The 26,457-nt window shown below is 43.8% G+C and overlaps 1 protein-coding gene across 3 annotated transcripts in view; it reads left to right on the top strand.

Annotated features, from left to right (window-relative positions):
* The window catches only part of NARS2 (asparaginyl-tRNA synthetase 2, mitochondrial), a 68,233-nt gene that overhangs the window by 8,308 nt on the left and 33,468 nt on the right, over positions 1 to 26,457 (top strand). Inside the window, exons 5-7 of one of the 3 annotated variants that reach the window (XM_054384890.1) lie at positions 4,536 to 4,616; positions 15,933 to 16,033; positions 19,248 to 19,319. In XM_054384890.1, the coding sequence (XP_054240865.1) occupies positions 4,536 to 4,616; positions 15,933 to 16,033; positions 19,248 to 19,319 (254 nt within the window). Of the gene's footprint in view, positions 1 to 4,535; positions 4,621 to 8,503; positions 8,527 to 15,932; positions 16,034 to 19,247; positions 19,320 to 26,457 lie in introns of all 3 variants that reach the window. The other 2 variants (XM_054384906.1, XM_054384898.1) reach the window with 2 other exon arrangements.

Below are 26,457 nucleotides of genomic sequence, written 5' to 3'. Positions count from 1 at the left end.
AACCTCTCTGGACAGCCTGTTCCAATGTCTTACTACCTTCACAATAAAGAATTTCTTCCTTCTATCTAAAACAGCAAGGAGTCATCATGGGGCAAAGAAGGTCACTAGTCTCCTGGGCTGTGTTAGGCAGAGCACTGCCAGTAGGGCAAGGAAGGGGATCCTTTCCCTCTGCACAGCACTGGTGATTTACCAGGATTGCTGGGTGAGGTGCTTGCATTCCCAGTACGAGAGACCTGGGCATTGATACATTTCACTAGGTGGGAGGAACCTGCATTTTATGAACATGTCACTCTTTGGCTGTGGGCATGGTACAGGCCTGTGATACAGGCCTTTTGCAAGCAGTAGATGAACTCTGGTTACAGATACCATGTAGAGGTCATGCAAGTAAAGAAAGGTAGGAAGTCGTCAAGTGTACCTGAGCCCCTTCTTTTAATGCTCTTTGTTGAAATAAACTTGTTTTAGTCTAGATAAGCTGGCTTCACCTTGAGCAGAATCACATTCAGAGCATTCTGCTTACAAAATTCCTATGTAGTAAACAGGTCAGAATGGTTGAGATTGAATTTCAGGTCCCAGTTATGCTGGTGCTATTATCTGCAGTGGCAGGGAAGGCTTGCCTGCTCCTGGAGATGTCTGTATGGAAGCACATGGAATTTAGAAGATGTTTTTTGGGTTGGGATTTTTTTAATTTGTTTTTTAAGAGCTTAGTAGAAACACTGTCTCAGGTAAAGCTGTGGTGGTGTCAGCATTGTGCCAGCTGGTAAAACAGAAACCAGCTCAGTTTGGTACTGGTCTTTACTGGTGTGGAGCCACTAGATGGCATTGCCTGCAAGAGTTTCAGACACAGGGAGGGAAGGCAGCCCAGATACAAAAATAATATCTTATTTTGATACAATGTTTATTTCTCCAAATTAACTCCAGCTCAGGCCCTGTGACATACTTTCCTGTTTAAAATGTTCAAAAGCCAAGGTTAAAAAAAATAAAGTATTTATTAATTTAGCAGTAACAGCTATATTAAAGTTTATTTTCAAAGGAAAAAGGAAGATTTGGTCCCAGACCTGGTATTTGAGAATTCTTGTGTCTCAACTCTCCTAGCACCAGGAATGTCTGTGGTTTGCTCCATCTAATGGCAGGAAAGCAGGCTTGTTAAATTGCCACCTACATCATCCCAAGAATGCTGTGATTTCTGACTTGACAATGTCAGAACACACCATAACTAGAAAGTACAATTGGAGAGTTTTCACTGTGCAGAGCTGTAAAGAGCTTAATGGGGAAAGAAAATAAGGGGTTTTGAATACACTCTTGAAGTGGCCAGCAGGATGAGGGAGGTGACTCTACCCCTTTGCACTGGTGAGACCCCATTTGCCATGCTGAGTCCTGCTCTAGAGTCCTTGGCACAAGAAAGACATGAACCTGTTGGAGTGGGTCCAAAGGAGGCCACAGAAATGAGAGGGATGGAACCCCTCTGCTATGAGGACAGGCTGACAGAGTTGGTATTGTTTACCCTGAAGAAGAGAAGGCTCCAGGATAACCTTTTGTTACTTAAATGGGTCATACAGGAAAGATCATAGAATCATAGAATCAGTCAGGGTTGGAAGGGACCACAAGGATCATCTAGTTCCAACCCCCTGCCATGGTCAGGGACACCTCACACTACAGCAGGCTGGCCAGAGCCTCATCCAGCCTGGCTTTAAACACCTCCAGGGATGGGGCCTCAACCACCTCCCTGGACAACCCATTCCAGGCTCTCACCACTCTCATGGGGAAGAACTTCTTTCTCACTTCCAGTCTGAATCTCCCCACTTCCAGCTTTATTCCATTCCCCCTAGTCCTATCACTACCTGATATCTTACAAAGTCCTTCTCCAGCTTTCTTGTAGCATCCTTCAGATACTGAAAAGCCACAAGAAGGTCACCTCAGAGCCTTCTCTTCTCCAGACTCAACAGCCCCAACTCTCTCAGTCTCTCCTCATAGGAGAGGTGCTTCAGCCCTCTGATCATCCTGGTAGCCCTTCTCTGGACACATTCCAGCATGTCCAGACGAGGACAATCCTTTTTAGCAGGGCCTGTTGTTGCAAGAGGACAAGGGGTGATGGCTCTAAATTAAAGAGGGGAGATTCAGACGAGATAGAAGAAAGAAATGTTTTATGAGGGTGGTGAAACACTGGCACAGGTTGCCCAGAGGTGGTAGATGCCCTATCCCTGGAAACATTCTTGGTCAGGTTGGGCTGAACTCTGAGCACCCTGATCTAGGAGGTGATGTCTCTGCTTACTACAGGGGTGTGCAGACTAAATGATCCCTAAAGGTCCCTTCCAACCCTAAACAGTCTATGAGTCTATGAAATGATCTCGATTCTAACTTTAGAAAGTGGTGGGGATTTTTTAGCCTAGTCATTTCCATCAGTGGCTGACTAATGCCAAATGCCTTTGGTTTGGATGTTGGAGACTAAAATGTCATCTTTGTATCTTCTCCTTACTATTGTGGGGTCCATGTGGGATAGAAACTTGTTCTGAGACACAGTAAAATAGTTGAAGTGTGAATTTTGAGGTCCACTTTGCCCATTAACTTCCAGGTTTGTCAGTACCAGTAATGGGACTAGAAGTATTTTAGGAGGGGAGCAATCCAAGAGGCTTTTATGGGATTCTTATCTTTCAGACCTGTGCAGTTCAGGTAACTTTTCCATAGCATCTAAGGGGTGTGAAATGTGCTTCTTTACAGCAGCTGCCACCACTGTATGAGGAATTTAGGCAATTTTCCAAAATCTCATGTAGGGTTGGGTGGCCACATGACCAACAGGTCTCTGGAGTATGCATGGAATTGTGGCAGTGACCTGCATTTTGCATTGGCAGGTTGAAACTGGCAAAGCAAGTAGTTCTGGCTCCAAAATGTCTTTCTGTAGCGACTGGACCTTGGTGAGAAGCTCCTGCTGATTGCTCAGCAAGCTGAGCTCTTTTCATCTGTAACCAAGGTAGCTTACACCTGCCTAAAGGGACTTGCTCTCTTTTCATTCAGTTATGGTATTTCCACAAAATATGTTGTGTCCACACCAACTCTTTGGTCCAAATTGATTTTAGGCCGATTCTCAGGATGGGCACTAAATCCTGCTCCTGTTTTCCTGGCCTTTTAACTAGCTGGTGGTAAGGTCCAGGACCTGTCATGTGAATGGTCCTCTGAAACTAAGCTTTTACAAACATTTGCTTTTTAATCTATTTTTTTAATTAGTGTTTCATGTAAATAGACAATGGGTTATGCTCTGTCATTGCCTCTATCATGGTCATGCTGGCACACCCTGATTTTAAAGGAGTTCCCTTCATGCTAGACATTGCAGTGATGCAAGGGAAAACAAATCCTCTGCTCACAGCTGAAATGAGCTAGTTCCAAGTTCTTGTTTGCCTTGAGATGCACAAGTATGATCTTTCTAATCCACCAGTGATCTCTGTAGTGAGACTGAGGAAAGTGATGAGTAGTAGAGTTCTGTTCCTGGTTTTGCCTCAAACGTGCTGTGTTTGGTTGTCTGAGGACTGCTTGATGTAATCCTCTACTGAAAAGGGGTTTGAAGCTGGTTTAAAAGCCTACAGTTACACTGCAGAAATACCTGAGGAATGGTGGGGATTGGAAGAGACCTCTGAGGAGGACCTAGTCCAACCCTTCTGCTAAGCATGGTCACCTAGGGAGAGTTGCATGGGATAGTGTCCAGGCAGGTTTTGAATCTCTTCAGAAAGGGAGACTCCACAACCTATCTGGGCAGCCTGTTCCAGTGTGGTGGCACTGTCAAAGGAAAGAAGTTTTTCCTAATGTTTAGATGGAACTTCCTGTGTTCCAGTTTGAGCCACTTGCCACTTGCTCCATTTCTGGGCACCACTTAAAAAAGAGTCTAGCCCCATGCTGTTGACTCATGCCCAGAGAAGAGGGGCTCTTCATACAGCCTTCCTGTTTCAGAGGCCTCAGCCATTATGAGCTGTTACATGAATGCATAATTCTCCAGGTACTTGTAGGATGACCAAGCCAGAGTACACATATATGATATCTCTTAAAACCAGTTTGACTTTGACATCTCAGAAGATGTGAAGTGGGACTGACCTTTTCATGGTAGTTGTGTGTTTTTAAGGCCTCTCTCCCATGGAGAACACTAAGACAGAGTATCCTTTGTCTCACCATCATTTAAAAAGCTGGAAGAAACTGGAGTATTGAGGCTGTAGGATTGAATTTGATTGAAACTGCCCAAAAATACAAAAATAGTGAGAAGAAAGGGAAATAGGATGGAGGTGAGCAGTTGCAAAACCCCACAGTAATAGCAGAAACCTCATTGCTTTATGAAACATGGGGGGAAAAGCAAAAGTGGTAAACATGGGTTTGTAAATCATACCAGATTTTAGTTAGTCCTCTGGCCATGTGAGGCAGAAGTTGCCTATCAGAGTACAGGTGCTGTCCTGCTTGGGGACTAACTGCTCAGTCATGAAGCATCCTGGTTGATACCATCCTTGAAGCTGCTGGTTTGTATCTTCAGCTAGATCACTTTAGTCTTCTGTCTGTTCCAGGATAATGGCTATGTGCATATTCATACCCCCATCATTACATCAAATGACTGTGAGGGTGCTGGGGAGCTCTTTCACATTGAGGTAAGTTGGGTTGCCTAAAGTTTGCTTTGATTTTTGCTTGCAGAGCAATTCTAGAGTTGTTAAAGGCTAGAGGAAATGTTTGTCTTTACAAACCCTTTCCTTCATGTACTTCTGTACATGTGTTTATTTTTTAATACAGCAGTCCTTTGCTGAAACTAGTAATTCAGACACAGTTAAACAGATGCATTACTATATTTTAAATTGCTGCTTTGTGCTTTAATCAGCACCTTTTATACTGATGAGGTTTTTCTGTCCCTGGTGCTGTGGAAAAGTGTACAAAGAAACACAGTGAAATAAAAGATCTTAGTAAACAGAGGGGTGTGATCACAAGAGCTCAAGAGATGGGATGGGACAGTCAGGACAGCCTATAACACACAAATATTTCTTAGCTTTGAAATGAAGAATGTAATTTACCTTGAGAGAGCTCCTTAAAAGAAAGTCAGCAACACCTAAAACTCCTTTTCACCCATATATGTATTCCTGCCTACAAGCTACTCCTGTTTTATGTTGGAATTATCCCCCAGTGTGGCCAAGTCTCCCCAGTCATCTACCAAACTACTGCCACATTCTCTCGTTACTGGAAGTCCTTCACGTGTTGGGTCAAAACCTCCTATGAAACATAAATACACCTATAACCAGTAGGGTCTTCCCCACATGTCTCTCATAGTTCCTAACCCCCATATCCATCAGTCATAAGAAATTCTATCGGCCTTTTTTATTTCATACAATCATAGAATTGTTTCAGTTGGAAAAGACCTCTAAGACTGAGTCCAGCTGTCAGCCTAACACCACCACGGCCATTAAACCATGTCCCAAAGTGCCATGTCCATACATTTCTTGAACACCTGCAGGGATGGTGACTCCACCACCTCCTGTTCTAATGCCTGGCCACTCATTCTGTAAAGAAATCTTTCCTAATATTAAATCTAAACCTTCCCTGGCACAATTTCAGGCTATCTTGTTCTGTCACCTTATACTACGAAGAAGAGACCAACCCCCACCTTAACCCAACCTCCTTTCAGGAAGCTGTAGAGAGCATTGAGGTCTACCCTCATCTTCCTCTTCTCCAAACTAAACAATCCCAGTTTCCTTAGACAGTCCTTATCAGATTTGTTCTCTAGACCTTTCTCCAGCTTTGTTGCCCTTCTTGGGACACTCTCCAGCACCTCGATGTCTTTGTTGTAGCGAGGGGCCCAAAACTGAACCAAGTGTTTGGGGTGTGGCCTCACCAGTGCCAAGTACAGGGAGCCATATTTGAAATCCACTCTCCTGTTTCAGACAGTTGCATCCATTGCCACTTATGCTTATTGGCCCCAGCCTTGCTAATGAATCATCTGCAAGCAAAAGAAAAGTTGTTGAGGCAGCAGTTGTTTGCTGCAGGATTGTGTCTTCCACCCTCTACAGAGCCTCGTGACAAAAAACCACCTCTGTGTGCTCATTTTTCAGGATCTCAAGGTCTAACCTGTGCTACTGGTGATTCCCTTCTAGACCAGTATGTGTGGCTCAGCCTTTTGCTTGCTGGGACAATAGAGTTGATTAGCTAAACTAAATTGTTCCTCTTTAATTGAGATCTCTTAATGCTACCCAAAGGTTCGTTCCAGGCTGTTGCATGCAAATTAAGATGTGAAAACAAGTGACACTTAATGATGAGAACATTACAGGGTTTGCAGCTGTACAGTGTGTTACATCTTTGGTACAAATTGTATCCACTTGAAAGCTGTAGAGGATGCAGGACTGCAGCGTAGGTGGCTGCTGGTAACAGAAGCCCTGATGCAAATGTTGATTGAGGTGCTAAATTGTGAGTCTGAAATGTGGATAAACTGGATCTTAACTAAACATTCAAGGCAAATCTCTAGCTCTCTCTCCAGTGTGATTGCTTAGGTGTAAGAAATACCTGTCTTGGAGAAATGTCATGACAGCTGTGGTTGAAAGGTGAGGAGTAAATGCTGAGTTGCATCCCATTTCATGGCCTGTGCCACAAGAAAAGAGCTTCAAAAATTCACTTGCTAGTGGGAAGTTCTCCCTGATTTCCTCTTTGAGTACTGCTTCATTGTCTTGGTTTTGGTTTTGCAAAGCTCTGTTCAGAATTGGTCTTGGCTAGCAGAGACCCAAGACCAATTGTTACCCTGCTGTGACCACTCCACAGGAGCAGTGACAGTGTTTCTTGGCAGTGGAAATCTGGGGAAGATTAAGCCTGTCTCAGGCCAGGCATGTGACACTGTCAGACATAAAAATAAGGGTGACAGAAGAATGTCAGACATAAAAATAAGGGTGTGGTATTTGCTACAAAGCCAGGACTTTCTATATGCTCTTAATCATACCAACCATCAAGACATTCCCTGTCTGCTACATTCAGTCACTTTAAACTAGCCCTTAATTCACTGCTTGCACTGACTGAGGGAGAAAATAAATTCCTGTTCCTCCTATATTTCAGCCATAGCCAAGAATTATGGTGATGGGAATCACTGAAAGCAACCTGCTAATTAGATTCTTCAGTGCAAAAGCTGTCTAAATCCTGTACTGAAAGTTTTAAGACCTATCCTCTAGTTGAAAACAGAACTTGAACTCATGTCCTATTGCTTCTAAATTTGTGGTAGTTAACAATGCACCTGCTGCTTACAGATTGCTTTTCCAGCCCCTTAATTTTTTTTTTATATTAACTCCCTTGAGGAGTGTATAAAACTGATAATCTCACCAGTTTAGCTGTCCTGTTTTGGGTAGGACAAGTTGAGAATGTGGATTGAGTAGCCTTTAGGACCCACACAGAGGCTGCTTTTGCACCCACTGTGGACTGTTGTCTTTTAAAGCTGTCTTCTCCTGACTGGCACAATTTTAATCCTCTGACTAATGTCTGATGGCAGCTCAGGCTCCTGCATGCCTTAGAAATGGTGGCAAGTAAAGAGAGCAGGAATCTGGTTTTACATGAGACTTCAAGAGATGAAGGAAAAAGTAACTTGAGTTAGAAGAAAAAGGCTTTTTGAAGGCATATGATCTTTGATTCCTAGACCTCCTAATCCTGTAGGATTTGTGTTTGTTTATATATGTTCAGATTCCTCATTATCTTTGTTTGGTTTGGGGCATACTGATTAGTCTGTATATAGCTTTAGCTGGGATGGTCTCATAGCAGGACTTTGGATTGGAGGAGGATCTCTTCCATCTCTTCTGCGCAAATCAATTCAGCTAAATATTTTAAAAATGAAATATTGTAACAACAAAAAAAGGGTGGGTAAGCAGAAGAGATTTTAAAGAAATAAATCACAAGATGGTGAGAAGTCCAAAGAAATCTTTACAGTTGAGATTTTCTACACCTGAGAAGCATAGTCCTGAGGAAATGTTGGAGGAGAAACTGTTAGAAGTGTGAAAACAACCAGTCAGACCATGACCCACAGGGAGAATATCAGCAACACCATCTTGTGAATTTCTGCATCTTTGAATATGTCTGTGCCTTTGGTGGAACCCTGGAGGGGGGAAGTATCTTGGTTTTGTGCTGCTTTCTTTAAAGCAAATTTACTGAAAACACCAAAAAAGCTTTGAACACTGGAAGCTGAGTTTTGGTAGAATGCAAAGTAGGAGGAGGTAATTCTTATAATGGGGGAAGGCAGATCAGCAAGGGTGAGACAGCTGTTTTTATTTTAATTTAATCTGAGAATAATTCCTCTGAACAAAGTATTTGCACCTCAAGGCAGATCCTTTCCTTGCCTTTTTTTTTTTTTTTCCTGAAGTCTGCAATTCTTAGCAGCTTTTTATATTGCAAGCAGCTTTGTATATTGCAAGCAGCCTTCTGGGGCTGCCTCCTAGGAAATCTGCCTTTCTTTGTGTTTGTGACCCAGCTGCATGTCTGTTCCCTGCTATTTTCAGTAGCCTCCCACTCTGTCTCAGTGTTGAAGGCTCCCTGCTTTCTGGGCCTCTTGTTCTGTCTTTTCCACTTCACTCCCTGGAAAGTTTCCTTGTTTGACTGTCTTCAGCTGCTGTGGAGAAAGTGGAGGCTCCTCTACTCTCTGAAAGAGTCTTTTTGGCCCAAGATGCTCCAGCCGGTATGATGAGGCCCTGGAAAGTCACTTTTCCTGTGGCCCAGCTGCAGCCTTTTAGAAGACCTCAGCATGCAATGAGTTAGAAAGCACATCAGCTGCATTGGCATTCACAGCTTCTTAAAGCAGATCTCAGATGTATTTTCTATTGCCTGTGGCCTTACTCATTGCTGAGGACCTTGCTCTACGTGTAAGAAGTTCTGCACTTTACCTGTTAGCTCCATAGACTCATAGAGTGGTGGGAATTGGAAAGCACCTCCAGACAGAGTCCAACTCCCTGCCAAAGCAGGGTCACCTAGGGCAGGTCACCCAGGAACACATCAAGACATGTCTTGAAAGTCTCTAGAGAGGGAGATACCACAGCCTCTTTGGGCAGCCTATTCCAGTGCTCTATCACCATTACAGTTACAGAAGTTTTTCCTCATGTTGATGTGGAACTTCTGTATTACAATTGGTGTCCACTGACCCTTGTCCTATCACAAGACAAGACTGCAAAGAGACTGGCATGTTCTTGACATCCACCTTTCAGATATTTGTAAACATTAAAGACTGAGAGCAGATCTTACTAATCATTCTCACAGCCTTTCATTGGACACTCTCTAGTATATCCCTGTTCTTCTTGAACTGGGGAGTGCAGAAGTGGACACAATACTCTAGATGTGGTCTCATTAGGGCAGAGTAGAAGGGAAGGAGAACCTTCTTTGACCTGTTGGCCACACTTCTTAATGCACCCCAGGATACCATTGACCTTCTTGGCCACAAGGGCACATTGATGTCCCTTGGATTGTCTACCTCCAGCAGAGGTGATATGTCCTCTGCATCAGGCTTGTCTCTTTCCACACACATCTGGGTGCTGTTTGACTGCCCTCAGAGTCTGGATCATGCTGTTTCACTATTTGAAAGGACACTTGACTGTAACCCCAAATCCAGATATTGTAAATAATTCAGGTATTGTTCTCTAAAGTATTTCCAGAGATTGAATGGGGTTTGGCTTTTCAGGTTATTTTGCCACTTGCCCACAAGAGTGAGTGTACAAGTTTTTAGATCCCTGAAGGGTTCAAGTTCATGGCTGCCTTACCAGTAATATGTATCTGCTGGTGAAGATGTAGAAACTTGCTCCTACCATTCCTTTGCTACTGCTGAAAAATAGTCTTGTGAGCACCAAGGAAGGCTGGGATCTGCTGGAAAAAATCCCAAGTTAAATGCAACAATGTTAGCATCTGTCAGGTGTTTTCCCTTTTAGACATGTGTCACAACTTGGAAGACAGCCAGTCCCTGGGAGAATGAGACTTCAGAGGGGTGCTCAGCAGGGATCAGAATAAGCTGGAACTGAGCTGAGGGAGGATTTACTCCTGCATTTTCTAGCTCCCCAAGTTTCTGTTTCTTTTTACCTGGTTCATCTCTGCCTGCAATTCCAGTCCATGTTTATGAGATGTTTATCTCAGCAGAGCCAGCTGCTGTTGCCCAATGCAAGCCCACCTGATCAGAATTAGGACTGGAATTACAAGGAAGACTCTGTGGAAGTTAGGAATTTTGCAGTGCTTGTCTAAAAAGGAAAATTCAGTCGTGTTTATAATGGGGCATCACAGAATGATAGAATTGTATTGGTTGGAAAAGACCTCAAAGATTGAATACAACTGTCAACCTAACACCACCATAGTGACTAAACCATGTCTCAAACTGCCATGCCCACATGTTTCTTGAACACCTCCAGGAATGCTGACTCCACCACCTCCTTGGGAAGCCTGTTCCAATGCCTGACTCTTTCAGTAAAGAAATTTTTCCTAATATCCAATCTAAACATGCCTTGGCACAATTCCAGGCCATTTCCTCTCATTCTATCACCTGATCCTAGGGAGAAAAGACCGACCCCACCGCACTCCAACCTCCTTTCAGGGAGCTGTAAAGAGCAATGAGATCTCCCCTCAGCTTCCTGTTCTCCAGACTAAACAATCCTAGTTCCCTCAGCTGCTCCACATAAGACTTGTTCTCTAGACCTTTCACCAGCTTTGCCCTTCTCTGGAGATGCTCTTACACCTGAATGTCCTTCTTGTAGTAAGGTGCTCAAGACTGAACATAATGTTCGAGGTGCAGCCTCATCACTGCAGAGGACAGGTCCAGATTAAAGATATGATGCTGTGAAGCTTCAGCAGCTTGGTTTTGTGGGCCTGGGCTAGAACTCCAGTGCTGATTTCTCTGAGCTTTTCAAGTCTTCTCTGATCCCTTTGTGCATTTAGCTTGCACAGAGTGAAAGACAGAATCAAACGGTTTACGCTCTCCTGAAGCTAATTGCCTCAAGTAAAAGTTAATATAAGACTGACATCAAAGGGAATAATTTTAAATTAAATCATTAGACATTTGAGGAGATGGAAACAAAACAGGTACTAAATCCAGTTGTTCTCGTATTTAGAATGAGAATAAAAAGCCTTTGATGTTGACGTTGAATTCCTGGTATGTTTACAGCACGTTTACTCTGAGACACTGAAATGCTTCATACAGATTCCCCCCTCCTCTTTCCCTGTGTTAATTTGAGTAGTTTTTGACTAGAGAATGGAGAGAACTTGAAAGCAAGCATGTTATTCCTCTCTAATCTTTTTATCAAGCAGGTATTTTGGAATTGGGAAGTGCAAGAGAAGTCCCATCTATTGAAATTGAAAGTGCCACAATGTTGTCACTTCATTTTTTCAGTCATGGACATGAAAAACAATCTCAGTGTCAGCTGGGAAGAGAGAGCATCACCTACTATTTATTACTTGTCTTCTACCAGTGGCTGTAGTTGTTTATAATAAAGAAACAAGCCTGATCTAAAAACCTGAGCTTAAATCTGGGCACACACACCTGAAATCGCTGGCCTTGATCCTCTGCCTAAATATGTCAAGTGGAGGAACCAACATCTTTATACATGTGAAATGTAAAGCTGCTAGTTATGGGATACCCCCTTGCTGAAGGGACCCCTTCTGAAGGAAAAGGGAGACATTTCATTTTCCCTGTGTAGCAGGTGGATTGACGTTGCAGCTTACAACACCTGTTCATCAAGCTTTGTTTCAAAATGAGGGAGAGGAAGTGGGCAGCAGGCAATCGTATCATGATGGAGGAGTAAAATATTATCTCCATATTGCCATGGTCACTCTTCACCTTGTGTTGAATGCCATCCAGGAGCTGCTCACAGTGCAAACCCACATGTTGGCCTCTCAATCTGGCTCCAGGTTTTTATAAGTCTAGTTGAGCTGTAGACTTTCTCACACTCTTCCTCCAGTCACTTACTGTTGTGTCTATTTTCACTTTGCATCCCTGAGATTACATCTGATTTGGAGAATGAAAAATGACACAGAGGCATTACAAATAAACCAAGCTCCAGCTCGTGGAGACAGCTGTATCCTGTTTGTGGAGTTGGGGGGAAGATTTCATGGCTGATTTCATCTGTTCTTTTCCTGCTTCCAGTCTGTCTCTTTCTTGTTGTTTAGAAGTTGCATCCTACAGGATTAGGTGGGATTTTTCACTGGTGGAATATGGAATGTAGATGAACTAAGCTTGCAATAGGAGAAACTGGAGCGGCCCATGACTCTTCAGTGTTCTGGCTGTGATTCTGGGACAGTGATGCATGGATGTTTGTGTGTTTGTTAATACCCTTACTGTTTTTTAGCAAATACTCTGAGTTTATTTGAAGAATACAATAGGGGCCTGCTTCTGCATTTTTGGGTTTTGTTGTTTGGGATTTTTAGAACTGCAAAACCTAGGGAACAAAGGAAGCAGTCCTGGGGTTAGAGCCACAAGTTGTCACATTTTCATTGATCTGTGTGGAGCAAGGCAAGCTTGCTCTTTTCTTTAATGTCATGCTGAGAAAAGATAAAACTGCCTTGTGATCTGAGATCTTTGGCAGTCTCTGTTTTCTCTTTGTGATGAGCAGCAGAGCTTTTTAAGAACAAAAACAACATCTTCCAACTCATTAAGAAAAATGGCAGGTTGCAGGATATCAAAGGCTGGCAAACCCACCTGGTCCCTATGACAAAGCAAGCTGGGGAGCAGGGTGGCTGGAGACAGTGACATACTTAGCTGAGCTAGCAACACTTGGCAGAGCTCCTAGGCTCTATGCTTTGAAAAGTGGGTATTCCAAACTTACCTCAGAAGAAAGCATTCGTTTGGAAGTGAATGTAGGTCAGCCAAACCTCAGCTTCACAAGTTTCTTTCTGCCTTTCTTCTGAACCTTTTACTCCTCCAAAGCTTAGGGATGACACTGAAATGTAGAAAATGCTGGAATAAAAATCTCATTTATCTTCAAGTTTTCTTAAAAGTCAGAGAAATCCTCTAAGCAATCTCACTTCTCTCAAGGTGACTTATAGCAAGTTGCTCAGAACTCTGTCTTGCTGCGTTATGGGAACAGGTTGCCCAAAGAGGTGGTGGATGCCCCATCCCTGGAAGTTTTTAAGGCCAGGATGGATGTGGCTCTGGGCAACCTGATCTAGTGGAAAGTGTCCCTGCCCATGGCAGTGGGGTTGGAACTCGGTGATCCTTCAGGTCCCTTCCAACCCTGACAATTCTGTGATTCTGTGAATGTCTCCCCAGATGGAGACTTTGCATCCTCTCAGGGCAACCTGTTCTAGTGTTTGACCGCCTTCGGAATAAATAAAACATATATTCTTGTTTTCAGATGAAATTTCATCTGTTTTAAAATTGATGGCCATTGCCTCTTTTCCTCTCAATGAGCACAGATGAGATGATTCTGATTCCTTCTTCATTCCCTTCCATGGGGTATTTCTACCACGAGGGTAAGATCCCACCTGAGCCTTCTCTTCTCCATGCTGAGCAGTCCCATCTTCCTCAGCCTCTCTTCATATAAAAGATGTCCATTTGTCATTATTTATGACCCTTTGCTGGACTCAATCCAGTGTGCCCACATCTCTTGTATTGGGGGGGCAAGAACTTCACCCAGCAATCCTGGTGAGTCACCAGTGCTGTGCAGAGGGGAGGGATCCTCTCCCTTGACCTGCTGGCAGTGCTCTGTCCAAGACAGCTCATGAGGCTTGTGGCTTTTTTTGCCCATGATGTCTCCTTGCAGTCTTAGATATAAGGAAGAAATTTTTCTTTGTGAAGTTTGTGAGACACTGGAACGGTTTGCCCCAAGAGGTTGTGAATGCTCCATCCCTGGAAATGTTCAAGGCCAGATTGGATGCAGCTTTGAGCAGCCTGGTCTAGAGGAAAGTGTCCCTGGTCACTATAGCAGGGTTGGAACTAGATGATCTTTAAGGTCCCTTCCAACCCAAACCAACCTGTGATTCTGTGATATGATTATGGCCAGGTTGGTGTCTTCAAGAGAAGTGGTAAAGCACAGTCCTTGTGCTCAAGGGATTTTCAAGTACTTTACATAAAGGTCTTCAAATGTTTCTTTTGTGCCTGTAAATTAACTCCCCAGAATATGCTGTCACTTCAATGGGACATTTTTAGGGTGTTTTTTATAATGAAATACAGAACTTGCTGAATTTTCCATTACTCTTAGATTTTGTATGCCTAAATTACCTGGAGACCTGAAAAAACACAAAAAAGCTGCATTAAAACAGTTTGTCTTTCAGTGCTTGTATAATGTGTAAGTGGTGATGTTTCTAACTCCACATTATTTCAGTTCTGCTGTTTTTGAGGACTGAAGAACAAGTCCTAAGAGCACATTGCATTCCCTTTTTTTCTTAATTTTTTCTGAGTAGTGTTTGTCATTTTGCAATGGAAACAAAATCATTTATCCATGAAAATTATGCTTTTAAAAGTCTTTGCTAGAAGTCAGTACACCTGACACAGAAAATACTTCTCCATTTTCTCATCACACTTGAAATTGAATTTTCAAAGTAATGCTGTGTGAAGTCTCAAACTTCCAAACAGTGGAGATTCTTCTCTTCCCCCTCACGATTCATCTTGGGAGGAAAGAGTGAAAAATCAGTACTTCTCGTTGGAGACTGGGACCCTTTTGTATGTTGTTGGAGAAAATGTTCTTCAGCAGGTATTCCAGAAGGATTATCATTTTGTATGTCTGCATTTCCTAGAAACATGAGATGTGGTTTCTCTACCCCTGGTTTCTCCCAAATTCCTAGGTAGACCAAGCCCTTAGCTAGATGTGTATTACTTTATCGGGGAGCCAGAAAACAGAGGCTGCTCTAGAAAATCTGCATTTCTACCACTCATGTTCTCAGACTTGCTTGTAAAATGATTAATCTGTCCTTCCTGACGTTTTGGGTTACTTTATTCCTTTCTTTCATTCCTAGTTCATCTTACGGATGTTGGACATTAGGAAGAAGCTCTTCACAGTGAGGGTAGTAATATACTGAAACAGGTGGCCCAGAGATGTGGTGGAGGGCCCATCCCTGGAGATATTTAAGGTTAAACTTGATGGGGCCCTGAGCAGCCTGATCTAGTTGGGGATATCCCTGCTTTCCGCAGGGGGGTTGGACAAGATGAGCTTCGAGGGTCCCTTCCAACCCAATGCATTCTATCATTCTGTGTTTAAAAACATAAGTCACAGAGTTCTTTGAATGAAATTTAGAGCTCCTGAGACACCCAGAGACAAAGGCAATAGGTGAGAAGAGCCACATATTCTTTTAGCTTTGTATGAACTTTTACTGCCAACAAAGTTTAGGGCAAACAAACTCCATGAAGCTGAGTCGTCTTAATATGGAGAGGCTGGGAGACCTGGGGCTCTGTAGCCTGGGGAAGAGGAGATTGAGAGGGGATTTTCTCAGTGCTTATCAATACCTAAAGGGTAGGTGTCAAGAGGATGGGGCCAGACTCTTTTCACTGGTGCCCAGTGACAAGGAGCAACTGGCACCTAAACATCAAGGAAAAACTTCTTCCCTTTGAGAGTGCCAGAGCACTGGAACAGGCTGTGTGGAGAGGTTGTAGAGTCGTCTTCTCTGGATGTGATTCTGGGCAACCTGCTTTGGGTGCCCCTGCTTTAGCAGAGGGGTTGGACTAGGTGATCTCCAGAGGTCCTTTCCAACACCCACTGTTCTCTGGTTCCCACTCAGCTGAACTAACTGATTGCTGGTCATCCAGTTTATGAACCCTGTTATTTCTTTCAGACATTGCTCAAATTGCTTCTCCTTCCTGTGTGCTGACATGTCCAAACTTTGCTGGTGGCACTGGGGATGCATGCCCACTGTCTTGTTCTGCAAGTTGTGGTGGTACCTATGGCCTATATCCTCATAGGTCACTGAAAGCGGAGGTGGGAGCTGTTTCATAAGGTAGGAGCTATTCTTTTTATTCCAATACTAATAGTCGGATTTCTTGCTCCCTTTTTGATTTGCAGACCTCAAATGAGGCAAGAGAATCTGCAGAAAAGACCCAGTTCTTCAATGTGCCTGCCTTCCTGACAGTTTCTGGCCAGCTCCACTTGGAAGTGATGGCAGGGTGAGGAAAAATAAGAACTTCTTGGCTTGGTCTGTGGAATCATCTCGGATGGTATTTTTACCCTCTCGGTGTCAAGGAATGTATCAAGCAGCAGTGGCTGGATGGTGGTGTGAGAGGCCAGCCTCAGCAGGGGAAAATTAAGCTGCTTTTTAATTTTGGTCGGTGAACTATTTTTAAACATTTGGAATCCCCTTCTGCTTGCCATGGGTTGGGAATATTGGATAGGCAATCTTTATGAGAATGACTGTAGGATTTGTGCTAATAACTGTAATGCCCTAAGTGTATTCTTCCCGTGGCATTATCTCAGCAAGAAAATCTTTTGGGCTATCACGTTCCTTTCCTCTTTTATCCATTTTTTCTTAAGCTGCCTTTTTCAGTCTCTTTTAGTCTTCCATGTGTGTTTCTTCCTTCAATTTTCATTTCTCCTGTTTCATGGCTTTCAAACTCGATGCATATCACAAAATCGTAGAACGGTTTCGAAGGTACATTTAAAGGTCATCTAGTCTTATCCCCCCTGCAGGAACATCCCCAACTAGATCAGGTTGCTCAGAGCCCCATCAAGCCTGACGTTGAATGTTTTCAGGAATGGGACATCTATCACCTCTCTGGGCAACCTGGGCCAGTGTTTCACCACCCTCATTGTAAAAAATTTCTTCCTGATATCTAGTCTTTGTTCATTCTAGCCACCAAAGTGATCACAGTCAAATAGTTAATACTGACTTTGATTTTTAAAAAAATATCCTTAAGCTTTTAATATTAATCTTTTACTGAGAGTGTGAGGGCTGAGAGTGTCAGTTTGTCAGAGAAACAGTTCCCTTTGATTAGAGGGTTTGATCCTCTTCTACACTGAATTTTCCCGATAAATTAGCTAGATAAGGACATTAAACAGATGGAGTGGAATCAGTACAATCCCTTATTTTAAGCCACAGTTTTCTGAGCACTTGCAGTCTGGGTTTTCCTCAGATGTGGTACTTCAGCCAAATTGCTGCTTGCCAGATGAATGGCTGATAAAACCAGATCTCAGACAGGTAGCACTGCAGTTTGCCACTTGCTAAGGGGGTGTGTCAGGCACTTGCCGTGACTTTAAGTTAGTTACTGTTCAATGCAAGTCTCCTGAAGAGGAATAAAAGCTTTAGAAAATGTGAACTCCCTTTTCCTGTGAAGGTTCTGATGAGTATTTCTTATAGTATTTGCTGTTCATGCCTCGTACCCACTGTTGAGAACCAATGTTTCTTAATTTAATCACTGTTGCACAGCTTAATTGGCTGCTGGCAAATATCTGCGGTGAAATTATTCAAAGGGCAAGCTTTGCCTATAAATCAAAAGGTATGCATTTCTTCAGAAAGCTGTTCTCTGCCTGGCTTGTGCCCTTTGAGGGACACTGTCTCTTCTCAGACCATCCAGACTCTGGCTGGACAGGATATTTCTGCTGTGGTTCCTTGGCTGCTGTGACACAAGCACAGGTCACTTGGCAGCCAAAGGCTGGTGCGTCATCCCAAACATTAGCTGGGGAAAGTTAATGAGGAAAAAGAGGTTTGTTTAACTGTAGAGGTGAAGGAGTTTTTGAGTACCTGAAAGATGATGGGACATCATGCATCTGTACCTGCTAGACTTAATTGACAGTCACATGCTGTGACCTTTACTGAAAGACGTAATTCCACAAATCAAATAAGTCCAAAGGAAAAGTATGGATTGTAATGATTAACTTGAAACACAGTTTCCCTCTTCTGTATCACTCTGTTCCCTTTAAATAGCACTCAGCCTGCTCTGGGGTGGAGCAGAAGGCTAAACTGGGCAGATGCAAAACCTGTCTGCTAAATGCTTTTTCCACTGATAACACTCAGGTGCACCTTGCTCTCTGAGGATGAACGAAAAAAATCGATGTTCTTCAGCCTGCAGGACGTTACATTACAGCTTCATGTTCCTGCTTTACAGTACAGCGTTGTATCTTACAGGCATTTTAAATGGATCCAGTGCCATCTAGATTTAGATAAGCTGTGTTTATTCACCATGGGACGTAGCTGGTCCGTGAACCTGCCCTTTTTGTTTTATCTTTATTTAATCACAATGACTTTTTGAGGCCTACAGCTCAAGTCGTTATGAATCCCTTCAGTCTTCAAAAACAGATCAAGCTCTTCTATGTGCAGAAGCACCATAGTGATGCTCGGGGATGATGAAATTGAGAACAGCCCTGCAGAAAAGTGGGAGTCTTTCTCCCCTCAAAACAAATATTCTGGTCTCCCCAATAAGCAAAGCAGATGGTAAAGATTTAGGTGGTTTGGATTTAATCTTGTGACATTCGCCCTTTGCTTTAGCCAGACTAAATCTTTAATGCCCAAAAATGGACTGTTTTTCAGAAATTCCCTTTATCAAAAATTACCTTTATTATTGACTTGCTGCAGTCTTAAGTCTTTCAGGAACAACTGGTCCCTGACAGTCTGTGGGTGAAGACCAAGGCAGAAAAGCTTGGGAAACCATTCTCCATCCGTTCCTGGCCCATATCCTGTTGTGGCTTACTGTAGGATGTGGGATTTCAAGAACGTATCCTGCAGAAGTTCATTAGAAACCTGGGGTGGAACAGGATAGGTATGAGAGGCAGGGCAGGGGGGAATTTGTAGGGAACAGAATCACATAACATTAGGGGTTGGAAGGAACCTCGAAAGGTCATCCAGTCCAACTACCCTGCCAGAGCAGGAGCACATAGAGTAGGTCATACAGGAACATGTCCAGGAGGATTTTGAATGGCTCCAAAGAAGGAGACTCCACAACCTCTCTGAGCAGCCTGTTCCAGTGTTTTGTCACTACCACAGTGAAAAAGTTTTTTCTTCTGTTTACATGGAACCTTCTATGCTCCAGCTTGAACCCATTACCTCTTGTCCTATCATTAGACATCACTGAGCAGAGCCTGACTCCTTCCTCCTGACACTTGCCCTTCACATATTTATAAACTCAAATGAGGTCACCTCTCAGTCTACTCCAAGCTAAAGAGCCCCAGCTCCCTCAGCCTTTCCTCAGCAGGGAGATGTTCCACTGCCTTCAGCATCTTTGTGGCTCTGTGCTGAGCTCTTACAAGCAGTTCCCTGAGGTCCTTCTTGAACTGAGGGGCCCAGAACTGGACAAAACATTCCAGATGTGGCCTCACCAGGGCAGAGCAGAGAGGTAGGAGAATAGAAAGTCAGCAAGGCAGTCATGTCTGTTTGGAGTTAGCTTTTAGATTTACAGCACTCATAAGTGACCTCCAAGCTGTGGGTGGAAGAGTCTGGCCAGGGGATGTCTGGAAAAGACTTCTAGGTGTGCCTGGAACCAGATCTTCTTCTGTCCTTGCTGAGAGTTCCTCTGCAGCCCACAAGATACCGTCCGAGTACCTGTGCCTGCCTGTCATCCAGGGCTTAGGGCTCTGTTTTGCAGCAGAGCTGCTTGCTGCTGTTCCTAATAACAGGAGAGAAGGATGAGCCATTCATAATCTGTGAGTGTGTAACCTTTTTCTTTGTAGGAGGAGTGGGAAGAGAGGTGTTCCTGCATTTATTGACTGTCTGCTGCACTGTGCGTGCTTGTTACTGAAGGCAAGGACAGAGAACTTCATCTTGTCTCTCAGTATGACACTGATGGCCTAGTTGGCACAACTTCATCTTTGTAGTGATGGCATCTAAGCAGGCTGCTCAGAGTGTCTGCATCATTGTCAGCTGCTGTAAATCTGCAGGCTCTTTAAGGTCTCCAGCAAAGTCTTTATTCAGTAACACAGCTCTCCCCTTCAGGCTTCTCAGGCTTGGATGAGTCAGTAACCAGTATATGTGGTAGAAGCTTGTAGGGCTCTGTGTCCTGATAACTGCTTTTAAATGTCACTGGTTTGCTGTGACGTCCTTGTGGTATTTCCTTGCCCCATGATTCTCCTGTGAGGATAAAGGCCCCTTTGGGGGCCTGAACTAGGCTGGAGGGTCTACAACAACTGAAGATGATTCAGTTGTACTGGAGACAGCCAAACCCAACTGTTGGCAAGAAGTGCAGCTAACTGGCTGTATTGTTTTCCCTCCTTCCATTCATCTGCCCTTCCCACAAGCTCTACCTGCTCCTCTCCTTTCAGACCCTCTTGCTAATAGTTTGCATCATTGTTTTGCATTGATTTCCTTTGTGCCATGTTTCCTCTCAGGCCCTGTCTGTTCTGCTTTTTGTATCATGAGCTTAACCAAAACTGTTCTAAAAGCTCTGGGGGCTATCCCCTCCCTAAGTCACATAACAAGGTATCTTCTCATTCCTTGCTCTCCCTATCTCTGTTTATTATTATCAATCTTCAGTAGGTTTCTTCTCTTTGTTCGTCCTATGTTCACTTGAAGTTTTTTGCAAATGAATAAAAGGCTCAGGAGCAACCAAAATAGCAGCCTGCCAAAAAGGTTATCAGGAAGACAAGCCCGCTCTTTGCAGTGGTGAAGGACAGGAGGACAAGAGACAACAGGGATAAGTTGAAACAAGAGGAGTTCTGAGTGGATACGGGGGATGGAGGGGACAGAAATCACTAAGAGAGAGATCAAGTATTGGAAAAGATTACTGAGAAAGATGGTGCACTCTTCATCCTTAGAAGTTTTTGAGACTCAGCAAGATAAAGCTTTAAATAACCTGGTCTGGCCTTCTTGCTGACTCTGCTTTGAGCACAAGGTGGGACCAGCAACTTCCTGAAGTCCCATCCAGCCTGAATTGCTCTGTCCTTCCAAGTTTATTCTTGGCTTTTTTCGCATTTTCCTCTCCACCAATCTCATCCACAAGATTTTCTTGGTGAATTGTCTTTCTAGTTCACTTTCAGTTCAACATCTGTCCTCAGGACCTGTATTTTTGTGCCTGATTTAAAATCTTAGACTTTCATACTGACACCTGCCTGTTAATGTCTAGCTGTCAAACTTCGTTTAGTTGAAACATAATTAATCCCTCTCCCCTCTCCTCAGGTACATCCCATTGATTTCTAGTCCATCAAGGGGTTTGCTACTGTTCTGCCTAGGTATTCTCTGCACTCATAGAATAACTTCAGTTGGAAGAGACTCATGTAGTTCCAACCCCTCTGCCCTGGACAGGGACACCTCTTACTAAACCAGGTTGCTCAAAGCCTCATCCAGTCTGGTCTTAAACCGTTCCGGAGATGAGGCATCCACAGCTTCTTTGGGCAACCTGCTCAGTTTTTCACCACCCTCATAGTAAAGAACTTCTTCCTAATGTCTAATCTAAATCTGCTCTGCTTATAACCATTGCCACTTTCCTATCACAACAGGCCCTTGTAAACAGTCCGTCTCCAGCTTTCTCATCAGCCCTCTTTCAGGTACTGGAAGAGTGCTATATGATCTCCCCAGAGCCTTCTCTTCTGCAGGCTGAACAGACCCAACTCCCTCAGCCAGCCCTCTGATCACCTTTCTGTCCTTCCTCTGGGTCACTTCCAACAGGTCCCAAGTTCTTGTGTTGAGGGCTCCAGGGCTGGACACTGTACTCCCTGCAACTGCTTTTTTTCTCAGCTTGCAGAGAGGCTCTAAATACATCTTGGTCATCCAGACAATTTGAGCTGTGTCTGCTTGAGTTTGTAGAGAGCTGAAGGCAGTGAATTTCTACTTTCAAGAAATAACACTGATTTCACTTTTAAAATGCCAGTGCTTCACTGCTTCTCAGAGCATGGAAAGAGATGGAGAGAGATAGCTGTCACTTTGGGTTGGAGTACAAGAAAACACTGCAGAGCTGAAGAGAGATGTGTTTGAGGCCATCTTCCATAAAAGAATCTTCATTTTCAGCAGCCTGGCAAATGCAGCCTTAAAATTTGATTCCAAAATAAGTGGCTGATGATGGAACAGCTTGCATTGTCTTAAAGCAAATATTTGCTCTACACTGTACAATTGGACCTACTTGTGCATGCAGCTGCAGGAATGATGTCCTGTTGTATAACATTCCTGTTGCTAAGAAGTAACAAAAATAAGTGTAATTATTTATCTTGGGTGCCTGAAAAAAAAATCTCTTGACATTCTTGCACAACGTTTGAGTCTGAGTCACAACACAGACTCTTATAATTAGCACACTAGCTTCCATTAATTAGGTTGACACTTAATTGGAGCTATAAAAAGCAACCACGACATGTCTGTTTTTAATCAATTACCACATACTTCAGTCTGGTTCATGACTGCTGCAGTGACTGTTAATGACTTTGTGTCACTGGGAGGCTAAGGGAAGGAACTTGGTAGGTACAACAGTGAAGCCTAGGGTCGGTTGACTGGTTGGAGCTTTGCAGTAATGTGGATGTGATTTTAAACTAGAAGAGAGTTGCAGACTAGATATAAAGAAGAGACGTTTTATAGTGAGGTGGTGAAACACTGACACAGGTTGCCCAGAGAGGTGTTGGGTGCCCCCACCTGGGCCAGAACAGTCCTCACTATCAACACAGACTGGGGAATAAAGTGATAGAAGGCAGCTGTGCAGAAAAGGACTTGGGGGTGCTGATGGCGGAGAAGTTGGACATCAGATTGCAGAACAGAAGGCCAATGGCAGACTGAGCTGCATCACATGAAGCGTGGCCAGCAGATTGAGTGAGGTGATTCTGCCACTTTGCTCACCTGGAGTACTGCATCCAGCTCAGGAAACCTCACTTGGAGTACTGCATCCAGCTTTGGAGCCCTCAATACAGGAAAGACGTGGACCCAATGGAGTGGGTCCAGAGGAGGGCCACAAAAATGATCAGGGGCTGGAACACCTCTGCTATAAAGACAGGCTGAGGGAGCTGGGGTTGTTCAGCCTGGAGAAGAGGAGGCTCCAGGGAGACCTAATAGCAACCTTCCAATACCTGAAGGGGGCCTACGAGAAGGATGGAGAGAAACTGTTTACAAAAGCCTGCAGTGATAGGAAAAGAGGCAGTGGCTTCAAACTAGAGAAGAGCAGATTTAGATTGGATGTTAGGAACAAGTTCTTTACCACGAGGGTGGTGGAACACTGAAACAGGTTGCCCAGGGAGGTGGTTGGGGCCCCATCCCTGGAAATGTTCAAGGTGAGGCTTGACAGGGCCCTGCCCCTGCTGACTGCAGAGGGGGTTGGACTAGATGATCTTTAACAGTCCCTTCCAACTCCAACCATTCAGTATTTTGTGGTATGCTGTTGTTCCTTTCTCCCTCTTCACTTTTTTGGTAGAGGAAGCAGACGCTTACAAGAAGCATGGTGAGTAGACTGAGAGGTGCTGCAATTCAGCCACATCCCTGGGTTCCATGCATGAAGTGCAATCCCAGCTGTGTCTTGGACTGTGTGGGTTTTATCTCATGACTGTAAAAAGCAAGTGCAAGTTAGCAACAGAAAAACAATTTTTATGCTCACCTGGTGAACGGTGTCATCTGTAATTCTTGGTCCTCACTTTACAAGCATGCTAAGACAAACCTGTCTTCATCCAGTGCATGGTCCCTTTTCCTCCTCTAATTGTCTTGTCATCCCTATTCAAAGCAGCAGTATGTGCCTTAAGATCCTTGCCAGAAAATCCCAGGATCCTGGTTCGTGTAGGACCTTGCAGCTTAACTTCATGCATGTGCTCAGACAAAACCATGAGAGCTGCAGTGGAATAAGAAACTGTGGCTTTATATGTTACAATAGGGCTACTATAACTCTCTCTCCATACCACAGTAGTCACATTCATGGTGGCCACCTTCTGTGAACTTATTTCTCTTTACAACAGGAGCAAGCAAGAATCATAGAATGGCTTAGGTTGGAAAAGACTTTAGAGATCATCTACTCCAACCTCCCCACCATGGGCCTTTCAACTAGACTTGGCTGCTCACACAATGTTGGAAGGGACCTTATGGGTCATCTAGTTCCACCTCTTCTGCCATGGGCAGGGACACCTTTCTACTAGACTATGTTGCACAAAGCCCTGTCCAAACTGGCTTTGAATGCTTATAGGGATGAGGCATCCATAGTTTTCTCTGGGCAACCCATGCCAGTGTCTAACCACCCTCACAGTAAAGACTTTATTCCTTATGTCCAATCTAAATCTACCCTCTTTCAGTTTGAAACTGTTACACCCTGTCCTATTGCTACACTCCCTAAGGGAGTCTGTTTCCATCTTTCCTGTAGCCTCCCCTTAAGTACTGGAATGCTGCTAATAAGGTCTTCCTGAAGTCTTTTCCAGGATGAACAACCCCAAGAAGGCTATGAGTGGTCTGTTACAGCAGCTCAGCTGACCACCAGTGACAAAGCATGAACATGCTTTGGGTTCAGGGTACAGATCCTGCTTCTCAGGGAGCCTCTGTGCCCCAAGAAGTGACCCCAGTATGAGATGTTAAGGCAGACAGCTTCGTTCCTAATGGCTCCCACAGCTTTCTTTAAGACAGATTGTGTCAGTGTGAGCTGAAATTCCCCACCCCCACCAACAATAACCAGGCTAGCCCAGTCTGGAAGCAGATGAAAGCTGTATTTACAAAGCAGAATCTACAATCTACGATGAAATGCAATGAATATGTACAAACGTACAAAATTCACAACATTTACAAATATATACAATCAACAGAAAATCACAACCAATCTCCCTTTGCTTCCCCCCAAAGGGGACCCTTCCCAAAGGGGCCTCCCTCTCCCAGGAGCTTCCCCCCCAGGCCCCCTGGACAGAGAAGCAGAGTTTCGTTAGAGCAGAAAGTTGTTAACTTAGCTGCCAAGGTCAGTAGTGTTATCTTCAGCCAGAAGAGAAGAAGAAACAGCAGCCAGACAGCCCAGCAACTGCCCCAACTGCAGAACGCAGAATGTGCAGAGTGCCCACTTTGTTTTGGGTAATAGTTCTTAAACATTTCTATCTATCCAATGGAAGTGTTTAGAACAATCAGTATTTTGCTTTCTTACACCCAATAGTGACTTATTTACACTCTTTCACTTTCTCTGTTCTGAACTTTGCAAGGAAAAATTAAAAAGACAGTTTCAAACCATCACACAGATGCACAAATCTGACAGTGTGTGCCTTGAATTTCCTCAAGGTTTTGTTGTCATTGTGCTGAAGCAGAATATGAGTATAGATAGGTGTCTGCCCAAACGTGTCACATTTAACACAGCTTTTAGTGATTTGGGGTACTATTTTCATTAATTTTTAGCTTTTAGTAATTTTCTTAGGGCAGTTACTGAATTTCATTGCAGTAGAATTTGAGACCTTGGAAATCTTGATCTTGGAGATACTGGGTTCACTTTTAGGCTTCTCTCTACAGAAAGACATTGAGGTGCTGGAGTCTGTCCAGGGAAGGGCAACAAAGCTGGAGAAGGGTCTAGAGAACGAGTCTTGTGAAGAGTGACTGAGAGAAATGGGATTATTTAGTCTGGAGAAATGAAGGCTGAGAGGAGACCTCATTTCTCTCTACAGCTCTCTACAAGGTTGCAGTGAGGTGGGGATTGGTCTCTTCTCCCTAGTGTCAGGTAATAGAACAAGAGGAAATGGTCTGAAGTTGTGCCAGCTGAGGTTTAGGGTGGGTATTAGGTAAAATGTCTTTCCTGAAAGAGTGGTCAGGCATTGGAACAGGCTGCCTAGGGAGCTGGTAGAGTCACCATCCCTGGAGGAGTTCAAAAAACTTGTAGACAGCACTTTGGGGTGTGGTTTAGTGGGCACAGTGTTGTTAGGTTGATGGTTGAACTCCATGATTTTAGAGGTGTTTCCCAACCAAAACAATTCTATGATTCTATGAAATGTGGCCTGAACCATGTCTCCCTTTGTGGAGCAATGCAGATTTCTTGCTGTGATTCATGTTTATGGAGTTCACAGAACCAGTGTCCATCTGCAAAACTTACTAGGAAAAAAAACCAAAGTCCTCTTCATAGGTATTAGAATGGAGTTTCTGGAGAACATGTGGGTTTTCTACGCTGAAAGAAAAAAGACTTAACCTAATTGCTTTCCCCTCTCTGTGTTGGTAGTATATTTTTATGGAGTCACTGGGATGAATAAGTTTGGAAAACATCTTTGCTCCCTGTCTTGTTTAAACCTTGAGACATTTTTCTATCACTCCTTTGTAGAAGATCCCTGTTAGATAGGTCATGGGAAATGGTTATTTGAAGAAATGCTGAACTGCTCTGGTGGCTTTCATCAACCCAGCTGGACTTACCATTGCTAATCAGTTATTTTATTGACTTTAATTAGTAATAATAATATCAAATAGGACAAAACAAGACTCCACTAAGAATAAAGTACAGCAGTGTCACATGAAAGGGCAGGAGACCCATGCTGATGAGGTCTTTGAGCCTGAAGCAAAAGTGGTGGTATGGCTCTGAGTAAGGATTTGCTCTGTCTCCATTTTCCCTATTCTCCTGCCATCTCTCAATAAACAACAGCGTCTAGGTGTGCCGTGAGGTTTCATAACTGCAGGGTGCTTTGCCAGCTGATTAGGGCATGTGGGTCACGTTGTTAAATTACTCAGGTGTGCCTGGATCATTTTCATGCAGAGGTGTCTCATCTT

The sequence above is a fragment of the Indicator indicator genome, chromosome 1, assembly GCF_027791375.1.
Source record: "Indicator indicator isolate 239-I01 chromosome 1, UM_Iind_1.1, whole genome shotgun sequence".
Lineage (NCBI taxonomy): Eukaryota > Metazoa > Chordata > Aves > Piciformes > Indicatoridae > Indicator > Indicator indicator.
This window is presented reverse-complemented; position numbering and strand designations above follow the sequence as displayed.